The sequence below is a fragment of the Colobus angolensis genome, unplaced genomic scaffold (genome assembly GCF_000951035.1).
Source record: "Colobus angolensis palliatus isolate OR3802 unplaced genomic scaffold, Cang.pa_1.0 Scaffold101, whole genome shotgun sequence".
In the NCBI taxonomy this organism is placed as follows: domain Eukaryota; kingdom Metazoa; phylum Chordata; class Mammalia; order Primates; family Cercopithecidae; genus Colobus; species Colobus angolensis.
In genome coordinates, this window is record NW_012111031.1 from 1,118,262 (window position 1) to 1,138,019 (window position 19,758).

General features: G+C 41.0%; 1 protein-coding gene across 1 annotated transcript in view; it reads left to right on the forward strand.

The window, feature by feature from the left end:
* The first annotated feature begins 989 nt into the window (after positions 1-989).
* The window catches only part of LOC105510623, a 28,172-nt gene continuing 9,403 nt past the window's right edge, over positions 990-19,758 (forward strand). Inside the window, exons 1-2 of the mRNA XM_011940512.1 lie at positions 990-1,177; positions 1,738-2,116. Coding sequence (XP_011795902.1) covers positions 990-1,177; positions 1,738-2,116 — 567 coding nt within the window. The remainder of the gene's footprint in view (positions 1,178-1,737; positions 2,117-19,758) is intronic.

A 19,758-nucleotide genomic window follows, 5' to 3' on the forward strand; every position in this document is an offset into this window, starting at 1 on the left:
CGGAGAGAGATTCCCCCTGGATACCTGGGAACTCAGTGACTTTATGAGTTCAATGCAGTGAGGGGGCATTGGGACCAGCATAATGGGTTGGAAGCCGGACAGTTGGGTCTGGGGACTGATTCTGCAGTCGCCTGATTGAGACCACAGATAAGTCTCATAACCTCTCCAGGGCGCCCCTTCTTCATCTGTGAATTGATGACAACTAAAGATGATAATGGAAATAATGCTTCTCTGCCAAGGAAGCTACAAATATTCAATAAGTTAATATGTGTGGGAACGCTTTATCACTGCTAAAGCATGCTGCAACTGTAAAGCTGAAATGCTCCACATGTGAGGGTCTGTGCCACCCCAGTGCTCAGAATAATGCCACAGGCAGAGGATGCCCTCAACAGGAGAACATTTATAATGATATTTTACAGTCATATAAAGAAAAGTATGGTTATTGTTCTGATGCAGGATAGAAACATTTAAAAATGTTTTTATTTGCATCACAGACCTCTGAATATCTGAAAAAACCATGAATCTTTTCATTCTCTTAAAACACACATACACCCCACACACAAAGCAAACAGCAAAAATAAACCATGCTAATACATTCATTCAGTAATGCTTTACATACAATTTCTGGTGGCTCATAGTTTCTCTTAGCTCATAGCTTAAAAAAATGCCTGACCTAGAGACTGGTGCAGGCTTCTACTCTCTGACTGTAGTCTAGGAGAGAAATAGACTGCATAGAAGAATGAACAAAAATAACAATGTTTAGCACCTGCCCGAGAAAAATGCTACAGATAACATCTCTGGAATTCTAACAGATTCATACAACCCTCTTGAAAAAAATAGTTTATGTCTGATCTTAACTAGTCGAAGTTAAAAACGTGCTGAGGCTAAAGAAAGGGTCTACCCCACCAATGTGACCACCCTTCAGCTCACTGATGCTTTTGTGCAAAAAGTCGTGGTCCGGATATCTGAATCCTCCTCCTGCCTCCACAATGGGCTGCTATCCGGTAACGGCTGCGAGGTCCCATTACCGCAGGGTGAGGCTCCTCCAGGACGCTCAGATGCCTGCTCAGAGCCCGGCTTATCGGGGGATCTGCGAGCTCCTGCCAACGCCCTGGCGTGTCCACCCTGGCCTATCTCGGGGGACTAGATTTTACCCTGAGCAACACATGATTTTTGGGTAAGGGCTGTCCCTGCTAAGTAGAATTTCATTTTGGATTCAGAGAATTCAGAACTGGAGCCAGCTCAGCCCAGGTGGAAATGTAAAAATCCACACCAAGATGAGCTCAAACTGAGTGAAACCATGGCCAGCGATGGAAAGTGAAAAGGAAAGAAAATAACTGAGCAGGCAAAGCTCTGTCCCACTTTCTCCATCCAGCTGGGGCCTTCCACGGGAGAGCACAGAAGCTATTTGCACCAAATGCTTCATAAAGCCAGCCAGGGCGCTCGTTTCGAAGCTCACAGTGCACTACCTTCTATCTTCGGGTTGTTTATGGCATCTTGGTCGTAGGCTGTAAACATCCCCCATGGGAGATGTGCAGGTCACCCACCTGATCAAGCCGGTGCTCCCTGGGATCCCAGAGATCAGAGGTCTCCTGGAAGGCAGATGGTGCGAGGCCTGGATGTCGGCTTCTCTCCCCGCATCTAGATCAAGTGGCGGCGGCACAGGCAGCTGGAAGGTACCCACAGAAAGAAATCGAGCGCTATGTTCAGAAAGATCCACTCCATCTTTAACTCCAGCCCGCAGAGAAAGACGGCGGCCGAGAGCCCCTTCTACGAAGGAGCCAGCCCCGCAGTGAAGCTGATTCGAAGCAGCTCCATGTATGTGGTCGGGGACCACGGGGAGAAATTCAGCGAGTCCTTAAAGAAGTACAAAAGCACCAGCAGCATGGACACCAGCCTGTACTACCTGCGGCAGGAGGAGGACCGGGCGTGGATGTATTCGCGCACCCAGGACTGCCTGCAGTACCTGCAGGAGCTGCTGGCCTTGCGCAAAAAATATCTCAGCAGCTTCAGTGATCTGAAGCCCCGCCGCACGCAGGGCATTTCCTCAACCACCTCCAAGTCCTCCAAGGGAGGGAAAAAGACCCCTGTCCGGTCTACTCCCAAAGAAATAAAGGTGAGTGCTGCTGAGCAGTACAATTTGCATGAGGGTTCTTCCAAGAGCCTTGGACAAGTGTTTGAAAGCTTCTTCCCACCTCTGCGTGGCTAAATTAATCTGACACATTCTGAGCCACGGCGCAATAGTCCTCAGATGCTTTATGTGGCCATCTCCCCAGCCTGGGGAACGGTGGCTAAGCTCATGTTTATTACTCATTTATTTATTATTAACTTGATTTTAGGTTCAGGGGTACGCACGCAGGTTTGTTATATAGGTAAATTATGTGTCACAGGGTTTTGGTGTACAGATTATTTTGTCACCCAGGTAATAAGCATAGTGCCTGATTGGTAGTTTCTTGATCCATGTTTATTTTTAATACCCAGGAAGCGAGAAGGAGCAGGTAACAGTGTCCACAGAGCAGCTCGGTGGGGAAGACACGGGTTTGGGTGTCAGGCGGCACCGTGTTCGCGTGGCACATCTGTCGTTTACTGCCCAGTGTTATAGGTGAGATAATGCTCGCATGGCATTTGTATGACAGCAAATCAGTTTTCAACAAATTATTGGTTTTTAAAAAATTATTGTTGTCACATCTAAAAATCCTGGTGAAAAGTAAAATCATCATATGACTAGATGTTTTCAAATATTGAGGTGCTTAGCCCCATGCAAGCCAAACAACTGGAAGATTCCTCCATCTGTACCTCAGACCCAGGTATGTGGTGGCTCAGGTATAGCCACAGAGAGAGTCTGTGTCTCTTGGGAGATTCCCGGATGGCTTTGGGCACTGGAGGTCTCCAGACAGTCACGAGCATGAAATGAGTGAAAGAAATAATTTGCATTTATCTCTTTGTTTATGCTTATTGCAGTGTTTTGTATATATCATCTTTTCTTGAGCATCCCAATAAAGCCAGTACAGTAGGTGGGGAGGAACTCCTTCAGTATCACAGAAGGGCAAACTGAGGCTCGGTGACCCGCCTCTACGTGCTAGGTTGCCTAATTTTAATTATGAGCCGGCAATTCATTCCGTTACTCTTTCCTTCATTTCCTCAGACTTGTCTTTATTTATAGACAGTCTCCTCTGTTGCTCAGGTTGGAGTGCAGGGGCATGATCATAGCTTACTGCAACCTCAACCTCCTGGATTCAAGTGATCCTCCCACCTCAGCTTCCCGAGTAGCTGGGGCTACAGGCATCTGCCACCACATCTGGCTAATTTAAAAAAATTATTTTGTAGAGACGGCAGTCTTGCTTTGTTGCTCAGGCTGGTCTCAAACTCCTGACCTCAAGCAGTCCTCCCACCTTGGTCTCCCAAAGTACTGGGGTTACAGGTGTGAGACGCCAAACTCAGCCTGCTTTTATTTATTTCTAATGCCCGTAGGTTGAGGCTGTTTTGTTGTATACTTCCATCAGTCATTTTCCTGATGACTGGATGAGATGTCTGAAGCAGCAGGCCTGTCTCCCGCTTCCTTGCTTTCTCCCCAGAGTGTCTTGTAGACCGTGCAAGTTCCATTAATGTTGAATGACTGATTGGCCCACTATCAAATCTCTAGGGCTTGGCCTAACCCAGTTGGTTTCAACTGTCTGCATGTTATACCAGGTGGGAGCAGTTTAAATCATCATTTTAACTCTAAAAGTATGTCAGTGTTGGGGGCCCATACAAAAGGGTCCTAATCGCGTGTCCTGGTGCTGACTCTGTGGCCGGTGAGCTGTAGATTTGTGGGCCAGCCGCCTCTGATGACAGAGAGGGTTGCAGTGGTTTCTGGACTCCTTTCCAGCTTGGATATTCCAGGGTTCTAGGCACTGGCTAGATTTCCTCTAGGTGCTACATTTCCCTGCAAATGGAGCTCTTTCTTACAGGACCTACCTCCCTTCCTTGTTGAGCTATCTGAAGATAGAGGGAGGGAATAGAAGCAGAATGACCAGCTCTAGCCCTCTGAATGGCTGTGCAGAGGCACATGGGCCTGCCATGATGTAGGGATCTCCTTCAGAGATGCCTCTCCACCACAGCGCAATCAGGAAAGAGTTTTGAAAGGACACTGAAGTCAATCAGACCGAGATTTGAATGTTAGTTCTGCTATTTACCAGCTGTGTGCATTTGTTAAGGGAAGCTCACCTCTCGGTCTGTTTTTCCGTCAGTAGTAATGGAAATGATAATGTGAGGAGTGGGCTCCTGCACGTAATGGTTCCTAGCACATACCAGGCACTTACTCCAGTGCTCACTGACCCTGAAATGTTGGGTACAGCAGGCTCTTAGCAGTCTTTTCAACTGCTCTCTTTCCCCGTGGCTCTGACAGAAACAGCTGTATGCTGGGCCTGCCTGTGAAATGATGGGTTCAGGCTTCATGGCTGGAGGGGTGGCCCACGGCTGCCTGGGTCTCTGTGCATTGCCAGGACAGGGGACCAGGAGGACTCCTTCACCCTGGAATGCCGTTACCCCATGCTTTGGGAGAAAGCTCTGCTGACATTCCAGATTTAGGGAAAACACCATTCTTTCCCCTGACTACCTACTGTGAGTTGAACTGTATCCCCTCAAAATGTATATGTGGAAGTCCTAACCCCCAGTACCACAGAAGGTGACCTCAGTTAGAAACTAGGTGATTGCAGATGCAATTAGTTGAGGTCATGCTGGAGTAGGGTGGGCCCCTAATCCCACAGGACTGGTGTTTGCATGAGAAGATGGTCATGTGAGGACACAGAGATGCAGGAAGAATGCCACGGACAAAAGCCAAGGACCTACCAGAAGCCAGGAGAAAGGCCTGGAACAAACCCTTCACCAGCACCCTCAGAGTGAGCATGGCCCTGCAGACACCTTCTGGCCTCCAGAACTGTGATATCTGTAGCTCTAAGCTACAGAAGCCACCCAGTTTGTGGTGCTTTGTTACAGTGGCCCTAAGAAGTGAATATACCCCTCTATAGAATTAGCCTCTTCTCTTCTCCAGCATTGGTCTGAACGCACCTCTATTTTAGCTTTCATCATGTTCTACTGCGGTTTGTTAAAATATGTGTCTCCCCTGGTGGACTGCAGTGAACTTGGTGAGCTTGAAGCTGAAACAGTATCTTGTTCATTTTTCTATCTCCAGAGCATAGGAGTGAATACTATCAGTTATTTGTAGATGCTTTATAGCCTTTAAAAGTCTGATGTCTTTTGTGCCATACAGAGGGGAGAGCCGGCCTCCATATAGGGAGGGAGCAGTGTTCTCTGTGGCTCCAGGGCACCATGTCAGGCCCTCTCTTCTGCCCTCCCTCCATCCAGATGCAAGCCCCTGGCCTGGCCACAGGACCTAAGTTCCCTTGTCTGTCCCTCTTTTGTGGTAAGATAGTGGCTTTTAAACTATTTTGATTAGGATCCATTGCAGTAAGAAACATATTTTGGATATTGACCCAGTTTACCCAAACACACAAACAAAACAAGTTTTATGAAATAGACTTACTCCTGTTCCTTGCTTAGCACTCTGATGGTTTCCAAAGCATTCTATGCTATTCTATTTTTTTTTTTTTAAACATTGTCACGACACAATAACTTGATTTCACAAGCCATTACTGGATCAAGAAAAATGGCTTTCATACTCTGGAGTGAGGCTTTCTAACAGGTCCCATTGACATGTGAATGGCACCCAAGTCCAGGGTACCAAATGGTCTGTTATCCCAGCCCCCTGGAGATACCCAGAGCCTGGAATACCACCCATGTGGGTCGATGGGAGGAGGAAGTCAGGACACGCTAGAAACGAGGTGAGCCTTGGGTGGGTCTGGGAGCTCCTCCTGGGACCCTGCATGGTGGGGGTCTCTACCAGGCCCTCTGGCAATGTACTCCTCCCTCACAATAGGTCATTATAAAAATGAATGAAATACACTTTTTGCAACATTTTAAAATCAAAACAACAACAAAAATCCATATCTGAGGATTTTTGTGTTAGTGTTGGGAATGAGCTGCAGTTTGGGACTCATTGTTTGGGTGCTAAAAGGTGAGAATTTCTAACTCAGGGCATAATGTGTGTGGCAGAAGGATAGCATGTTTGAAGTATGTCTTGTCAAGGAATGTAGTCGCTGAACCAATAGGACAAGCCTCCTCCTGCCCTGGGCACCTTGGCTGTTTCTTGCCAGTGAGGAGGAGCAGTGATGTTCTCCTCTACACCCACTTCCCCTGCTGCCGTGCCATAGCCCAGGCACAGTCAGGAACAGTCAGCTGTTATTTCTGACTTCTAATCACCCTCCAAACCTGACACGTTGGCTATTAGCCCCATTCTACAAAGCAGAAAACTGGGGCCTGGGGGCATTAAGAGATTCGTGTTAGGCTATGCAGTTGATGAAGAGAAAGCCAGGATTTGATCCCAATCTGTATCGTGTCAGAACTCACACTCTAGTCAATGTATCCACAGCATCTTTTGACTGGAAAACATGTTTTGATCTTGTATAACATACAAGATGCAAGAGTGTGCACCTTAGGATGCAGTGCAGAGGCTGCTTTATCCTGCACACCTGGTCCAGGGACAGTCATTAGGGAGGCAGCTGCGTTATACTGCATATGGATTCTGTGTAGAGTGAAGTCCTCCCAAAGTGGGAGAGACTGGGCTTCTTTTGTTCAAGAGAAACCTGGCTGAAAGGGAGTGGCCAGAAGGTATGCTTTAATTGTTTTCTTTCCACAATCCGTGGATGAAATTTATCTCCATCTTGACTTCTCTTCACATGGCCACATGATTCCAGTTTTACTCTAGGTCTCCATAGCACTGAAATATTGAGTTTGTATATCATCTACTTTTGCACTTCTCAATACACACTAGGAAAAGAGCTGAGGAAACAGTGCAAGCACAGCTACAATCAGAACTTCATGATGGGTAGATATTATGTCCTGAAATCATTTTTCAACAAAATACTTTCATATCTCCCAGCTCATCCTACAAAGTATCTGATATGTAGTATCTATGGCAGCTGGATTAGCTTCTGCATAGCTGAATTAGCTTCTGTATCATATCAGAACTCACACTCTCAATATATCTACAGCATCTTTTGACTGGAAAACATATTTTGATCTTGTATAGCATACAAGATTTAAGAGCATACAGAATTGTTAAGTAGCAACAGAAATTGGAAGATCGGGAGAGAAAAAAAATCATAGAAAATCAAGACCACTCAAAATAATATGCAGATCATAGAAGCTAATTCAGCTGCCATAGATGAGCCTTAGATTTGGCTCTGTCCTTGCTGGAAGCTAAGATAAAAAGAGCTGGACTTGTTTCAAAATTCTGATGATCTGAGAAGAACCATACCCATTGCTTAGGGGAGTGAGATTTTTCTTCTGGCTTTGAATTTCAAAATATCTCATATGGCACTTGACTAAGGGAGTCTTGTGTGATGTGGTTAGTGATGCCCTTAATAATATTTTAGTAACAGTTAATTAATATATCACTCACTTGTCCCTTAACATATATTTATTGAGCACATACTATGTGTCAGGAGCTGTTCTAGGTGCTGGTGAAGAAGACAAAGTCCCTGTCCTCATGGCGGGAGTCAGTCTTGTGAGACAGCAAGACCAGAGTTCCTACGGTGATTTCTCAGAGCCCTAGCTGTAACAACACAGGATGTTGTCCTGAACTGCATCTTAGTGAGAGACTATGGATTGGCAGCTTAGCTGAGCTCAGTAGCTTCTGCCAGTCCCTTCTGAGCCCAGGGAAGAATTCTAATGCCAGAGGTATGGATAGATCACACACCCTTCCAATGGCCTTTGTCAAAATCCTTTGAAGAATTGGTTCACCCCAGGAGAGAAAAATGTCTGTGAAAAGTAACAAATTGTCCTGTGTGATTTTTGCTCTTCCCACTCCACCCTGCATCCTAGCATATTAGATAGCCGATTGCTCCCTGTGCAGTTTGTTCCAGGGTTACGTATGGGATGTGACTGGCTTCAGACTGTGTGTGTGCCTGTCCTCACTTTCTTGTTCTTGTTCATTTCTTCAAGCTGCAGCCCTCTCCTGCTATGACGAGCCCTGGGTTATTTTACTTCTCTCTTTTCTCACCTACTCATAAACATCACTTTTCTTAGCTTGGCTTTTTTTTGTTTTTTTAAATAATAGCTTTAATTCACATACCTAAAACTCACTCTTTCGGAGTGTACAAGTCAGTGGTTTTTAGTCTATTCAGTGTTGTGTAATCTTCACCACCATCTAACTTGAAAACATTTTCATTACAAATTTAAGCTTTATTTTGGTGTGGTACAACAAATGTAACATAACTTTTACCATTTTCACACAGCACTTCATGGTTCCTGAAATGAGTGCTTTTTAGTGTCCTCAGATTATGGGTAATGAAGTCTATTACAGTTAACAAATTCTTAAGAAATTAAATACTTTTCTCAAACTCCTGAACTCAGGCAATCCGCCCACCTCAGCCTCCCAGAGTGCTGGGATTACAGTGTGAGCCACTGCACCCCACGTACTAAATGCTTTGCTTTGAATGACTTTGTATCAATTTTTTTAAAAGTAAAAGTACATAATACTAGATATCTTTCAAAATGTTAATAGCCAGACAATAACCAGAGTCTTTCACACTAGTTTCCCATGAGCTTTTCCAAATTATCATTTATATAAATGCATAATAATTCATCCAAAGGACTATTAAGCCCTAATTAACGTATTTTTAGAATACTTTATGAAAGTATTGTTAGTAGTACCCTGGAAAATGAATTCCTTAAAAGATCGTGGACCCTCTCAAAGTACCTCATTTAGAAATCAGGAGAATGTTTTTATAAAAGGTTTGACGATTATTTCTTTAGATGTGAAACAGCCTTTTAAAGTAAGCTATTTTTAAACTACCATTTTAACTATTTTAAAAGGTACAATGCAGTGGCATTAAGTACATTCACAATCTTGTGTAGTGATCACTACCATCCATGTCCACAACTTTTTCATTCCGAACAGAAACTACACCCATCAAACACGAACTCCTCATTTCCTCCTTTCCCCAGTCCATGGTAGTCTCTGTTCTACTTTCTGTCTCTCTGAATTTGCCCATTTTAGCACCTGACATAAGTGGAATCATACTCGTTCTTCTGTGTCTGGCTTATGGCACTTAGCACAACGTCTTCAAGGCTTGTCTGTGTTGTTGCATGTGTCAGAGCTTCCTTCAATTCTTTCTTTCTTTTTTTTTTTTGAGACAGAGTCTCGCACCGTGGCCCAGGCTGGTATGCAGTGGCGCGATCTTGGCTCGCTGCAACCTCTGGGTCCCGGGTTCAAGTGATTCTCCTGCCTCAGCCTCCTGAGTAGCTGAGACTACAGGTGCGTGCCACCACGCCCGGCTAATTTTTGTATTTTTAGTAGAGACAGGGTTTCACTATGGTGGCCAGGTTGGTCTCTAACTCCTGGCCTCATGATCTGCCCACCTCGGCCTCCCATAGTGCTGGGATTACAGGTGTGAGCCACTGCGCTCAGCCCAGAACTTCCTTTCTTTCTATGACTGGTCAGTCTTGGTTTCAATGGGAGGTGAAGAGGAAAAGTTGAAGCCTGTGCTCTGCATCTGACCAGCGTGCTTGCTGGTATTTGGGGTCCTCCCTGAGGACAGCTCCCCACACTTTTAGGGCCAGAGAAACAGCAACAACCACAGGCCACTTTGAGAAACGGGCCACCTAAGTGAACCCAGGCCTGGCTAGATCACAGAGAAGAGGCTCGGGAGGCTGGCGACAGAGCCAGGCTGCTGTTTTGGGGTTGGCAGCAGAATCCTATGGAACCCCATGGCTCCCACACAGTCCAGATGGTTCACATTGGACATTTTCTCAGGTGGGGGTTACGTGTTGATATGGCTTGGCTCTGTGTCTCCACCCAAATCTCATCTCAAATTTAATTCCCACGTGTCAAGGGAGGGAGGTCACTGGATCATGGGGGCAGTTTACCCCAGGCTGTTCTCATGATAGCGAGGGAGTTCTCATGGGATCAGGTGGTTTTAAAAGTGTGACACTTCCTCTCTTGCTTGCTCTTCTCTTTCCTGATGCCTTATGAAGAAGGTACTTGCTTCTCCTTCACCTTCTGCCATGATTGTAAGTTTCCTGAGGCTTCCCCAGCCATGCGGAACTGTGAGTCAATTAAACCTCTTTCCTTGACAAATTACCCAGTCTCAGGTATTTCTTTATAGCAGTGTGAACAAGGACTAACATGCTGGTCACCCACCACAGTCAGAAGAAACCTCATTAATTCTCTCATGGATCCCTGAGTAGCTTGGATTTCTGATATGTCTGCCTGGGTGAACTAGTTGCAAAATATACACCCCTCCCTGACCCTCAACTAATGAAACTCACCTGTTATAAGAATGGTTTAAAAAGAGCCTGTTGAATTCTGAAGAATACCTGTCAAAACTGATTGATTTTTAGTGAAAATAGTTTTATTCTGAAAATAGTTAGCTTTCAGAATTAATTTTCTATTAAGGCCACTCAGCCTTAGTTCATAGAATGAGACCATATCAACAGCCTGTAGAGGCTCCTTCTCCTCTATGGCAGGAGGGTCTGAATCCAGTTCATCTAAAAAGACTCCAAGTCGTCCGTATATTAATTGCATATGTGATAGGAAGCAGGTTCTGGATCTGTTTTATACCATTGAGAATTATTTTTCAGATCTGTTGAGAATTTCTGCAAACACAGTGATATTAAAATGCAGGTTTTCTGTGAGCATCAGTTACTGGCAGAGGCTGGGGAGCTGTCTCTATCACTTGGCCAGTGTCTGGTTTACATAGTTGAAAGGCAGTAAAAATTCAATATGAATTGCAAAAAATTTCCTATTATGCTTGGCAGAGCTCTCCGCAAGATGGCAGATAGTATAATAATGATTGATAACCGTGCATATGATTCCTGCAGTCCCTCTCAGTCAAGCTGCAAGACATGTAATTATATTCCTAATCTATCCTTTGAGCACAAGCTGTTTGCTCTGCCTAGAAACAATACTTCCTCCTCCCTTTTTTCTCTCTCCTACACCACCTTGTTCACCTGGCTAACTTCTTGTCCTTTGAGACAGCAGATACAGTACTTCCTGGGAAGCCTTTTCTCACATCCACAATTCAACACAATGGATTTCCCTCCTCCCTATGTCTGAGCCTTGTTTTAGCATTCAGCATACTGTAATTGTCTGTGCTTTTGCTTGTCTATGCCACCAACTGTGAGCTCATTGAGCAGAGGCATTTTATCTTATTTATCTTTTTAACTCCAACCTCTAGAATGGTTTTAGGCACATGGCAGATGCTCAGTAAACCAATTACCTGAGAAACTCCAATTGTAATTTAGGAAGGAAACTGTTACAAACTTTGATGGAAGATCTGGAAAAGTCATAGATGTGTGGTTTTGATGAGTAGAGGTTTGCCTTTTCTTTTTTTTAGTGGAATAGAATATAGTTTGAGTATATTCGTGTGGAATCATGTCCCGATAATTAAAATAGCCACTATGTAATTGATTAGAACCCACCATCAAAAACACATGGTATACATTTTTTCTGATAATAAACTTATATTTGCTTATAAGATGAAATTCATAACACACAGAAAAGTATAGGGAAGAAAATAAAAATATCTTAGAATCCTACCATCTAGATAGAGATATTCACTATATAATTTTTAGGTGTATTTTCTTATAGTCATTTTTTTCTGTGTATTTGCACATATGTGCATTGAGGTTGTAAGATAAAATGAAGAATGTCTAGCAAAAATTAGAATTTTTTAGTATAAGGATGTCCCATGTAATATTTGACATGTATTTATATGAAAAATTATTCATTGTTTACCTGAAATTAGTCCTTCAACTGTCATGCTTTATTTTCATTTGTTAAACCTGGCAAACCTAATGTTCATATATGTATAAATGTACTAAATTTGGTTCATACCATATATACATCTTTGTATTCTCTTCTCAGTTAATGTTATATATTATGGGTTCTTTTCCATCTCATTAACTACTTTTTGTAAACAAAAGCTTAAAAGGCAAATTTAACAGCTCACCTTCTTTAAACAATTGCTAAACATTATAAATAAACACATTTTACTCTATGTCTATAAGGCATTTAGCAGAGATTCCTAAAGTGTGATTAATGGGTTGAAGGCCAAAGGTCATTATTTTTTAGGGATTCTTTTACATATTACTTTCCAGAAACATTTTACCAATTTATGCTTTTCATCAACAGTAGGTTTCTAATAAACTCTTCTTACTGCATTTTATCAGCATCAAGTACTGTCGTTAATTTTAAAAGTTTGCCAATTTGATAGATAAATTACAGTATCTTAAGGTACTTTTATTATTGTTTGCATAATTACCTTTGCAAAGGGTCATTGAAGAATGACCTTTTTTATCATTATAAAAATGCATACTTCTTATTTAGTGGATTGTTCATTCATGTCTTTATACATTTTCTTTTGGCTGTATTAAAGTTTTGTTATTCATTTATAGGGACTCTTCTTATATTTTGTTATTCACAGGGATTTTTAAGGATATTAGTGCATTGTCTTCCATATGTGTTAAAATATTTTCTCCAAGTTATTATGCATCTTTTCATTTATTTGACGTTTTCTGATGTGCAGATGCTACTTATTTTTTTGTCGTCAATTTTCATCTGTGATTTCTTACATTGCTTTCATGCTAAGAATGTCCTTCCATGTTTCAAGGTCAAGTGCATATTTGCCATATTATCCTTTTTATAATTGTTTCATTTTTCTTTTTTCTTTTTTTTAAGCCAATCCCTTTGTCTATCAGCAATTTGTTTGGATATGTAGTAGGAACTGAGAACACAACTTGAATTTTTCCCAAATAGCAAAGTTTTCCAACACTATTTATTGACAACTGGCATGTATATAAGGGTGTACATTCCTTCTCTTAATGGATTGTGACATTTCACTTACTGTCTGTGAAGATTTTACACTATGCTTTAAGTCTATTAATTCAGTTCTATCAGTTAAGCTTCTAACAGTTTGATATATATGAGCAACATTTTATTAACTTAGTGTTTTGTTAAAGCCAAATGATCATTTAGATGACATATAAGGCCAGGAATTACAAGGGGCTGGCAAAATAAATAACGGCTTTAAGATTATAAAGCTCGGCCAGGTGAGATGGCTCATCCCTATAATCCCAGCACTTTGGGAAACTGAGGTAGGAGGATTGCTTGAGGCCAGGAGTTCGAGGCTGCTGTGAGTGATGGTCACAGCACTGCACTCCAGACTGAGTGACAGAGAGCTATTCTTTCTCTAAACAAACAAAAACAAATATTACAAAGCTGGGGAAAAAGTAAGCCTAAAACTGTCGGTTGGATCCAGTGAGTCTACAACCTCTATTATCAGAAACAAAAGATACGCAGCTGGTCTCCCAAAAACGTTTTAATGTTTAGCTATAATAGATAATACCATAGTTCAGTTATACTAGAGTTTCTGACAAACTTCTTATTTTTATCTCTTTGTGATAATTTTCGCAGCTCAATTGTCTATTTCACTGATTTTTCTTCAGTCCTGGCAAGTTGACTATTTAGCTCATCTATTGAAAATTTGTATGTGGCTATGTGTGCTTATGTATTTAAATTTCAGTGATGATAGTTTTTGCTAAGATTTTTTCTTCTCAGTTTACAGTTCTTGTTTCATAAACTCCCACTCTTTTTCCGTAAAACCCTATCCAATTATGAGCATACATTTCCTTGGGTGTTGTAGTATAAAAGAAATAGATAAGTATCACTTTTGACTTGGTCCTGTATCTCCATCCCAAGGATAGCAAGAGGCAAAAAAGATGCACTAGATGGAACTTTTAAGGTTTAAAACCAGAAAAACCTTATTTGGTAGTATTAAATTGCTTGTGGGTACATTTGACTTGTTTTGCATTTAATTTCACCTAGCTGAATGATCCAAGTATAAAACAACCTTCTCAGTCAAGACCAATTCTACATTTGACCCTGGAAATTTGATCACCAATATTGACATTCAGATTCCTAGGCATGATTATCCCAAGAAAATATTATTAGTACTTCGTAGAAATCAGAAGTACAGAGTTCCTAAAAATTTGCCAAATTAAGTCCCAAAGTATAAATTAGCAACATATGAATTGGTTGGAAAATATAATTAGGTAATGGCATGTATATAATGATGTACATTCCTTCACTCAACACATAGTTATTACTCCACATCAGGCACTGAAATAGATGCTTGATGTTCAAACCTAAAGACAATATATTTGCCCTAATGCAGCCCATAGCCTGAGGCAGCAACTCCCAGTGTCATTGTTTGAGCCACACTGGTGTGTTGAGGTGCCTTGCATGAGAAACAGGTGGAATTACAACCAGAACGTTGGGAGTTGTGAATATCCTACAACCTGTCTCATGTTTGCAGCTGGCAGTGTGCATTTATCAATAGGGGTATGTCATATTCATGAGTGTTATTTGCCAAAGTCATCTCACAGAAGAGGTTGAGGATCATTGGTCCAGTGTGAATTAATACAGTGTGCAATGTGGATCTAGCCAATGAGATAGAAAATGTGCATAGAAAAGATGTGCCTGGGTCTGTCTGTGGCAATTGGTGAAAGCTTCAGAGAGGAGATGACACATGAGCTGACCTCTGAGGAGATGAGGGGAATTGCCAAGTAGAAGAGGTGAGAGGGGGCTGGATGCTTAGCGGTGGTCTCCTTGGCATTGGCTGGGTTCTCCTTTCTGACAGAATGTTGCTGTTTACAACTGGAAGTTTATTTTGTAGAATTTAGATCTCTTGCAGAAAAATACTGACAGAGCCCAGAAGAAAATGAATAGACTGGAGAAGCAGGCAGCCCAGGTACTCAAAGGGTGGTGAAGACAAACAGGATGGCAAACTGATATGAAACGCAAAAAAAAAAATAATATAAAATTAGAAACTGCCCTCAAGGAATTAGAAATTGACATGAGAAATACAAATGAGTTTTGTTTGGAAGGTGCAAAGGATTCCATCTGAGAAAAGTAATCTGAGGCTCAGGCCTGGGGTGGGGAGATGGAGCAGGGAAGACGTGGAAAATGATAACCCTAAGGCCATGGAGGGTTAAATGTGAAAGGCAAACTGGAGTGGAGCTGGCAATGCGATACAGATGCTCTTAGAGAAAGCTTCTCCCTGGGCTACTTCAGGGCTGATGGCAAAGGTGGACCCTGTGAAACTCAGCCAGGAAGGCTGCAGCAGGAAACATCTTGCATTACATTTGGCATTTCCAAAGACCAAAAGGTCTGGGCTAGGAAAAAAAAAAATCAAGATTGGGAGGGAAGCAATCCACTTTTGCTTGGAGTTGTGAGTTCAGGGAGGGAAGACTATTTTGGGTTTCATCTAGGGGGGTTGATGACTGAAGTCTCATTTTGTACAACCACCTCTTTGTAAAGTAGATTTTCCTGTGACAATAGCCTGAGCCCTGAAAGAATCATTGCGGGAATGTCATAGTGTAGGTTAGAAAGCCCCATGGAAATTGTGAGAAGGCAGAAAAAACTGAGCTCAGCCTGAGTTCAATCCAGGAATAGAAAAGACTCAGCCCTGACTTGTAGTTTAGACTTGGTACTTAAAAAATCATCATACAATCCATTTGATGACCTTTAAAAGTGTAATTTATAAAAGGACAATAGAAGCTCTATTAACAAACCATACTTAATTAACTTACCAGATTACTTGATGCTTACCATTCTCTCAAGACATCCAGAGCAAGTTGGCTATTTATAAATGGAAGCCTATGTCTAACTATAGTATTACAGGCAAAATACAAAATGACATATGACAAGACTTTTCATTGCTGCAGTAATAGCCAAAGATTGCAAATTACCCAAAGATGTATCAATAGGGGACTGTTGTTTGTATCTATGCCTGTCTGTACAATGGAGAACTATGCAGCTATTAAAAGGGATGAGGAGGATCTCTATTTACTGCTATAGAGTGATCCTCAGGATACACTGAGTGAGGAAAGCAATACTCACAGGTGTACATGGTATGCTCCTTTTTGTTTTTTTAAAAGCAGTAAATACAAATTTACTTGCTTATATTTTTGAAGAAATGATAGAAAGATAAACAAAATACTAAAGCAAAGATAGAGGAAATGAAGAGAAGGGACTGAGATGAAAGCAAGCCCTCTCTTGAGTGTTAGTTATAGTTTTGGTTTTGGAGCCATGCATATTATTTACATAGTTTTAACATATTAAAGCAAAAAGAAAAAGCAATCCTTAAAACATGAAACCCAACTGAAGCACAGGAATCTAACAAATTACCAAGTCAAAAGCATAATTACACAGCAAAACGTTATTTCAAGAGACTTTAAAACAGAATTTTCGTTTTTCAGTCCAAAGACAAAACACATAACACACACACACACGCACACAGATGTACACATACATCTTAAACTGCATTCAGTGGGCTTACTATTGGTAATGTTGGTGTTACTATTTTGAAATGATTATATATAGTAGGGTAAAATAAATAATATTATGAATGTTGCATGGAACCAAGATATTCAGTTTAATAGAGATACAAATAAGAATTAAAGAAGTTAAATATGAAATCTCTACTATTCACTTTGAATTAGAGAGACTGTCAGTTTCTGCTCAGGATGTGTACAATGGGAAAGAATATCACTCTCAGCCTTTCAAGGCCATGGAGAAGGCCGCATTCCCAGGGACACAGCGCCTGCCTGAGGCCGGGGCTTTATCAGAAAACAGTGAATGCCCTCCTGCCTCTCAGCACCATCCTAACAAGCATCAGGTAGAAACTGACAGTGGAATACTGCTAACAGAGGGGCAAAAGTGTGGAGGGAGACCATTTCTTTAGGAAAGCACGAAGGAAAGACCTAAAGCTGAGGATGCAGCAGACATTGAGGACCAGCTCTCTGGAAAATTAGCCTCTACTTTAAACACAAGGTATTTCTGGAGAGATTTAAAGTCTGTGATGCACTTGGAGTAACCATAGCAACAACAGGCCCAGTCCCAGCTAAAATCTTATCTAGATTGACTCAAAGCCAAACTAAAGGCCTAGCCAAAGGAAAGACCATTTGCAGACATAAAAACTTCAGTGTCTACTGACCTACATAAAATGCCTAGCTTTCAACAAAAAATTATGAATTATATGAAAAAGCAAGAAAAGAACAATGCAGTGCCAAGCTACAAAGCAACTGATAGAACCAGACTCAGACATGAAATGAACATTAGAACCATCAGATGGGAAAATTTTTAAAAACTATAATTAAGATGTTAAAAGCCCTAATGGAACAGGTGGAAAACACACAAGGTCAGATGGATAATTCCAGCAGAAAGATGGAAACCATAAGAAAGAACCAAACGAAAAGAGTAGAAATGAGCAGCACAGAACAGAGATGAAGAATGCCTTTGCTGGGCTTATCAATAGATTTGACACAGCTATGGAAAACATCAGTAGACTTGAAGATGGGTCCAAAGAGATGAGCAAAACTATCACAAAAAGAAGATATAGTTAAAAAACAAAAACAAAAACAAAAACAGAGCATCCAAGAACTATGGGATGACATCAGGGGGTCTAATATAATTGTAGTTAGAATCCCAGAGAAGAAGAAAGAGAGAAGGGGGTATAAGAAATATTTGAGGGAACAATGGCTGACAATTTCCCCCAAATTAATGACATACTTTGAACCACAGATCTAAGAAGTTAAGAAAACACCAAACAGGATCAATAACAACAACAACAGCAACAACAATGATAAAACCGACATATATCATAATAAAATTGCTGAAAAGACAAAGAGAAAAAAGACACATTACACAGTATAACTAAGATAAAAATTACAACAAATTTCTCAGCAGAGATGATGCAAGCCAGGAAACAATAGAGTTGTATTATTCTGTTCTCACACTGCTAATAAAGACATACCCAAGACTGGGTAATTTATAAAAGAAAGAGGTTTAATGGACTCACAGTTCCACATGGCTGGGGAGGCCTCACAATCATGGCGGAAGGCAAAGGAGAAACAAAGGCGCATCTTACATGACAGCAGGCAAGAGAGCTTTTCATGGGAACTCCCCTTTATAAAACCATCATATCTCAAGAGAATCACTATCATGAGAACAGCACAGGAAAGACCCACCCCCATGATTCCATTATCTCCCACAGGGTCCCTCCCATGACACATGGGAATTATGGGAGCTACAATTCAAGATGAGGTTTGGGTGGGGACACAGCCTAACCATATTAAAAGTGGTATCTTTAAAGTGCTGAAAGAAAGAAAAAAAATACTTGTCAACAGAGTTCTATACTCAGTGGAAATATCTTTTAAAACATGAAAGCAAAAGAAATATTTCTTAGATAAGCAAAACCTGTGAGAATTCATTTTTCAGCAGACTTGTAATGCAATAAATAGTAAGGATATTTTTTTGAAGAGTAAATATGGTACCAGATAGAAACTTAGATCCACACAAAGAGGTAAGGAGGACTGGAAAAAAGTAAAAATACAATTTGTGGGTTTAAAACATTTTAAAATTCTCCAAATTATAACAAATTGTCTAAAGCAAAGAGGGTAGCAATGTATTGTGTATTTACAGCATAATTAAAAGTGAAATGTATTGTAGCAATAATACAAAGTGTGGGAAGAGGAACCGTGAACACGCTATTTTAATTTGAGTTGCAAATATCAGTATGAACTCAAGATGTTTTATTTCTAAAAAATTAGTATTTCCTCATTTTTTTGCACTGAAAAGGCCTAGAAGTAATGACAACCCTGTAGCAATAAAATCCCTAAACATGTATATTGTGCTGTCTAAATACCACTTCCAACTAAAAATTAAGGTTTTTTTGGAGAAGTAACAGAATCTAGGTCTGGAGTAGAAAATGTACAAGATGAATATTGGGCATTTATGTCTAAAAGTTTGGAGGTTCTCAAAGATACTAGGATTGTGTCAAAGAGACTCAGGATCCACCTTGAAAGAGTTCTTGCTATCAAAATACAGGACAGTGTGAGCATCAAAAAGGATAATTACAACTGATGAAAATACATCAAATATGTTAAAAATATGTGAATTTTAAATAATATCCCCCTCCAAACAAGCAAGTGAGCCTTATTGGTTACCTTGAAAACTTTCTAGGGTATCAATTTATTATATGAGAGAAAAAAAGCAAGTATTCTGCCATTCCTAAACAGACCATGTGGTTGACGTGGGAAAGTTCTTCATACCAAAAGCACAGTTAATAAATGCGGGAAGGTTGAAGAACTGGAAAAGCAATATTTTGCAACTAGTAGTAAAATAAAATAATGAATCTAAATAATGATTGCTAAAAGCATTAAGTAAAAGGTAGATGGCAAATTTTCTAGTAGATGGATGCAAGCAACATCACATAAACCCCCAATCAATGTCAACATTGCATAAAACAGGAAAACGTGCTGTGTGCCTCCTGGTGTGTGATACACAAAACCACTAACCTTATTATTAAAAAATTAAATCTGAATTGAATTCACCTTTAAATCTGAACTTTGCAATTCAGTAGCCACCAGTCACATATGGCTATTTAAATTTAAATTTAAGAATTAAAAATTCAGTTCCTCAATCACGGTAGCCACTTTTCAAGTACTCAACAGTCACACGTGGCTAGTGGCTGCCGTGTCAGACAGTGCAGATGTAGAACATCCCCAACACTACAGAAAGTACTACTGGACAGCCCTGCTCCAGATCTGAGTACCAGATATAGGGAATTTGAGGAAGAGAGAAACATGTGAACC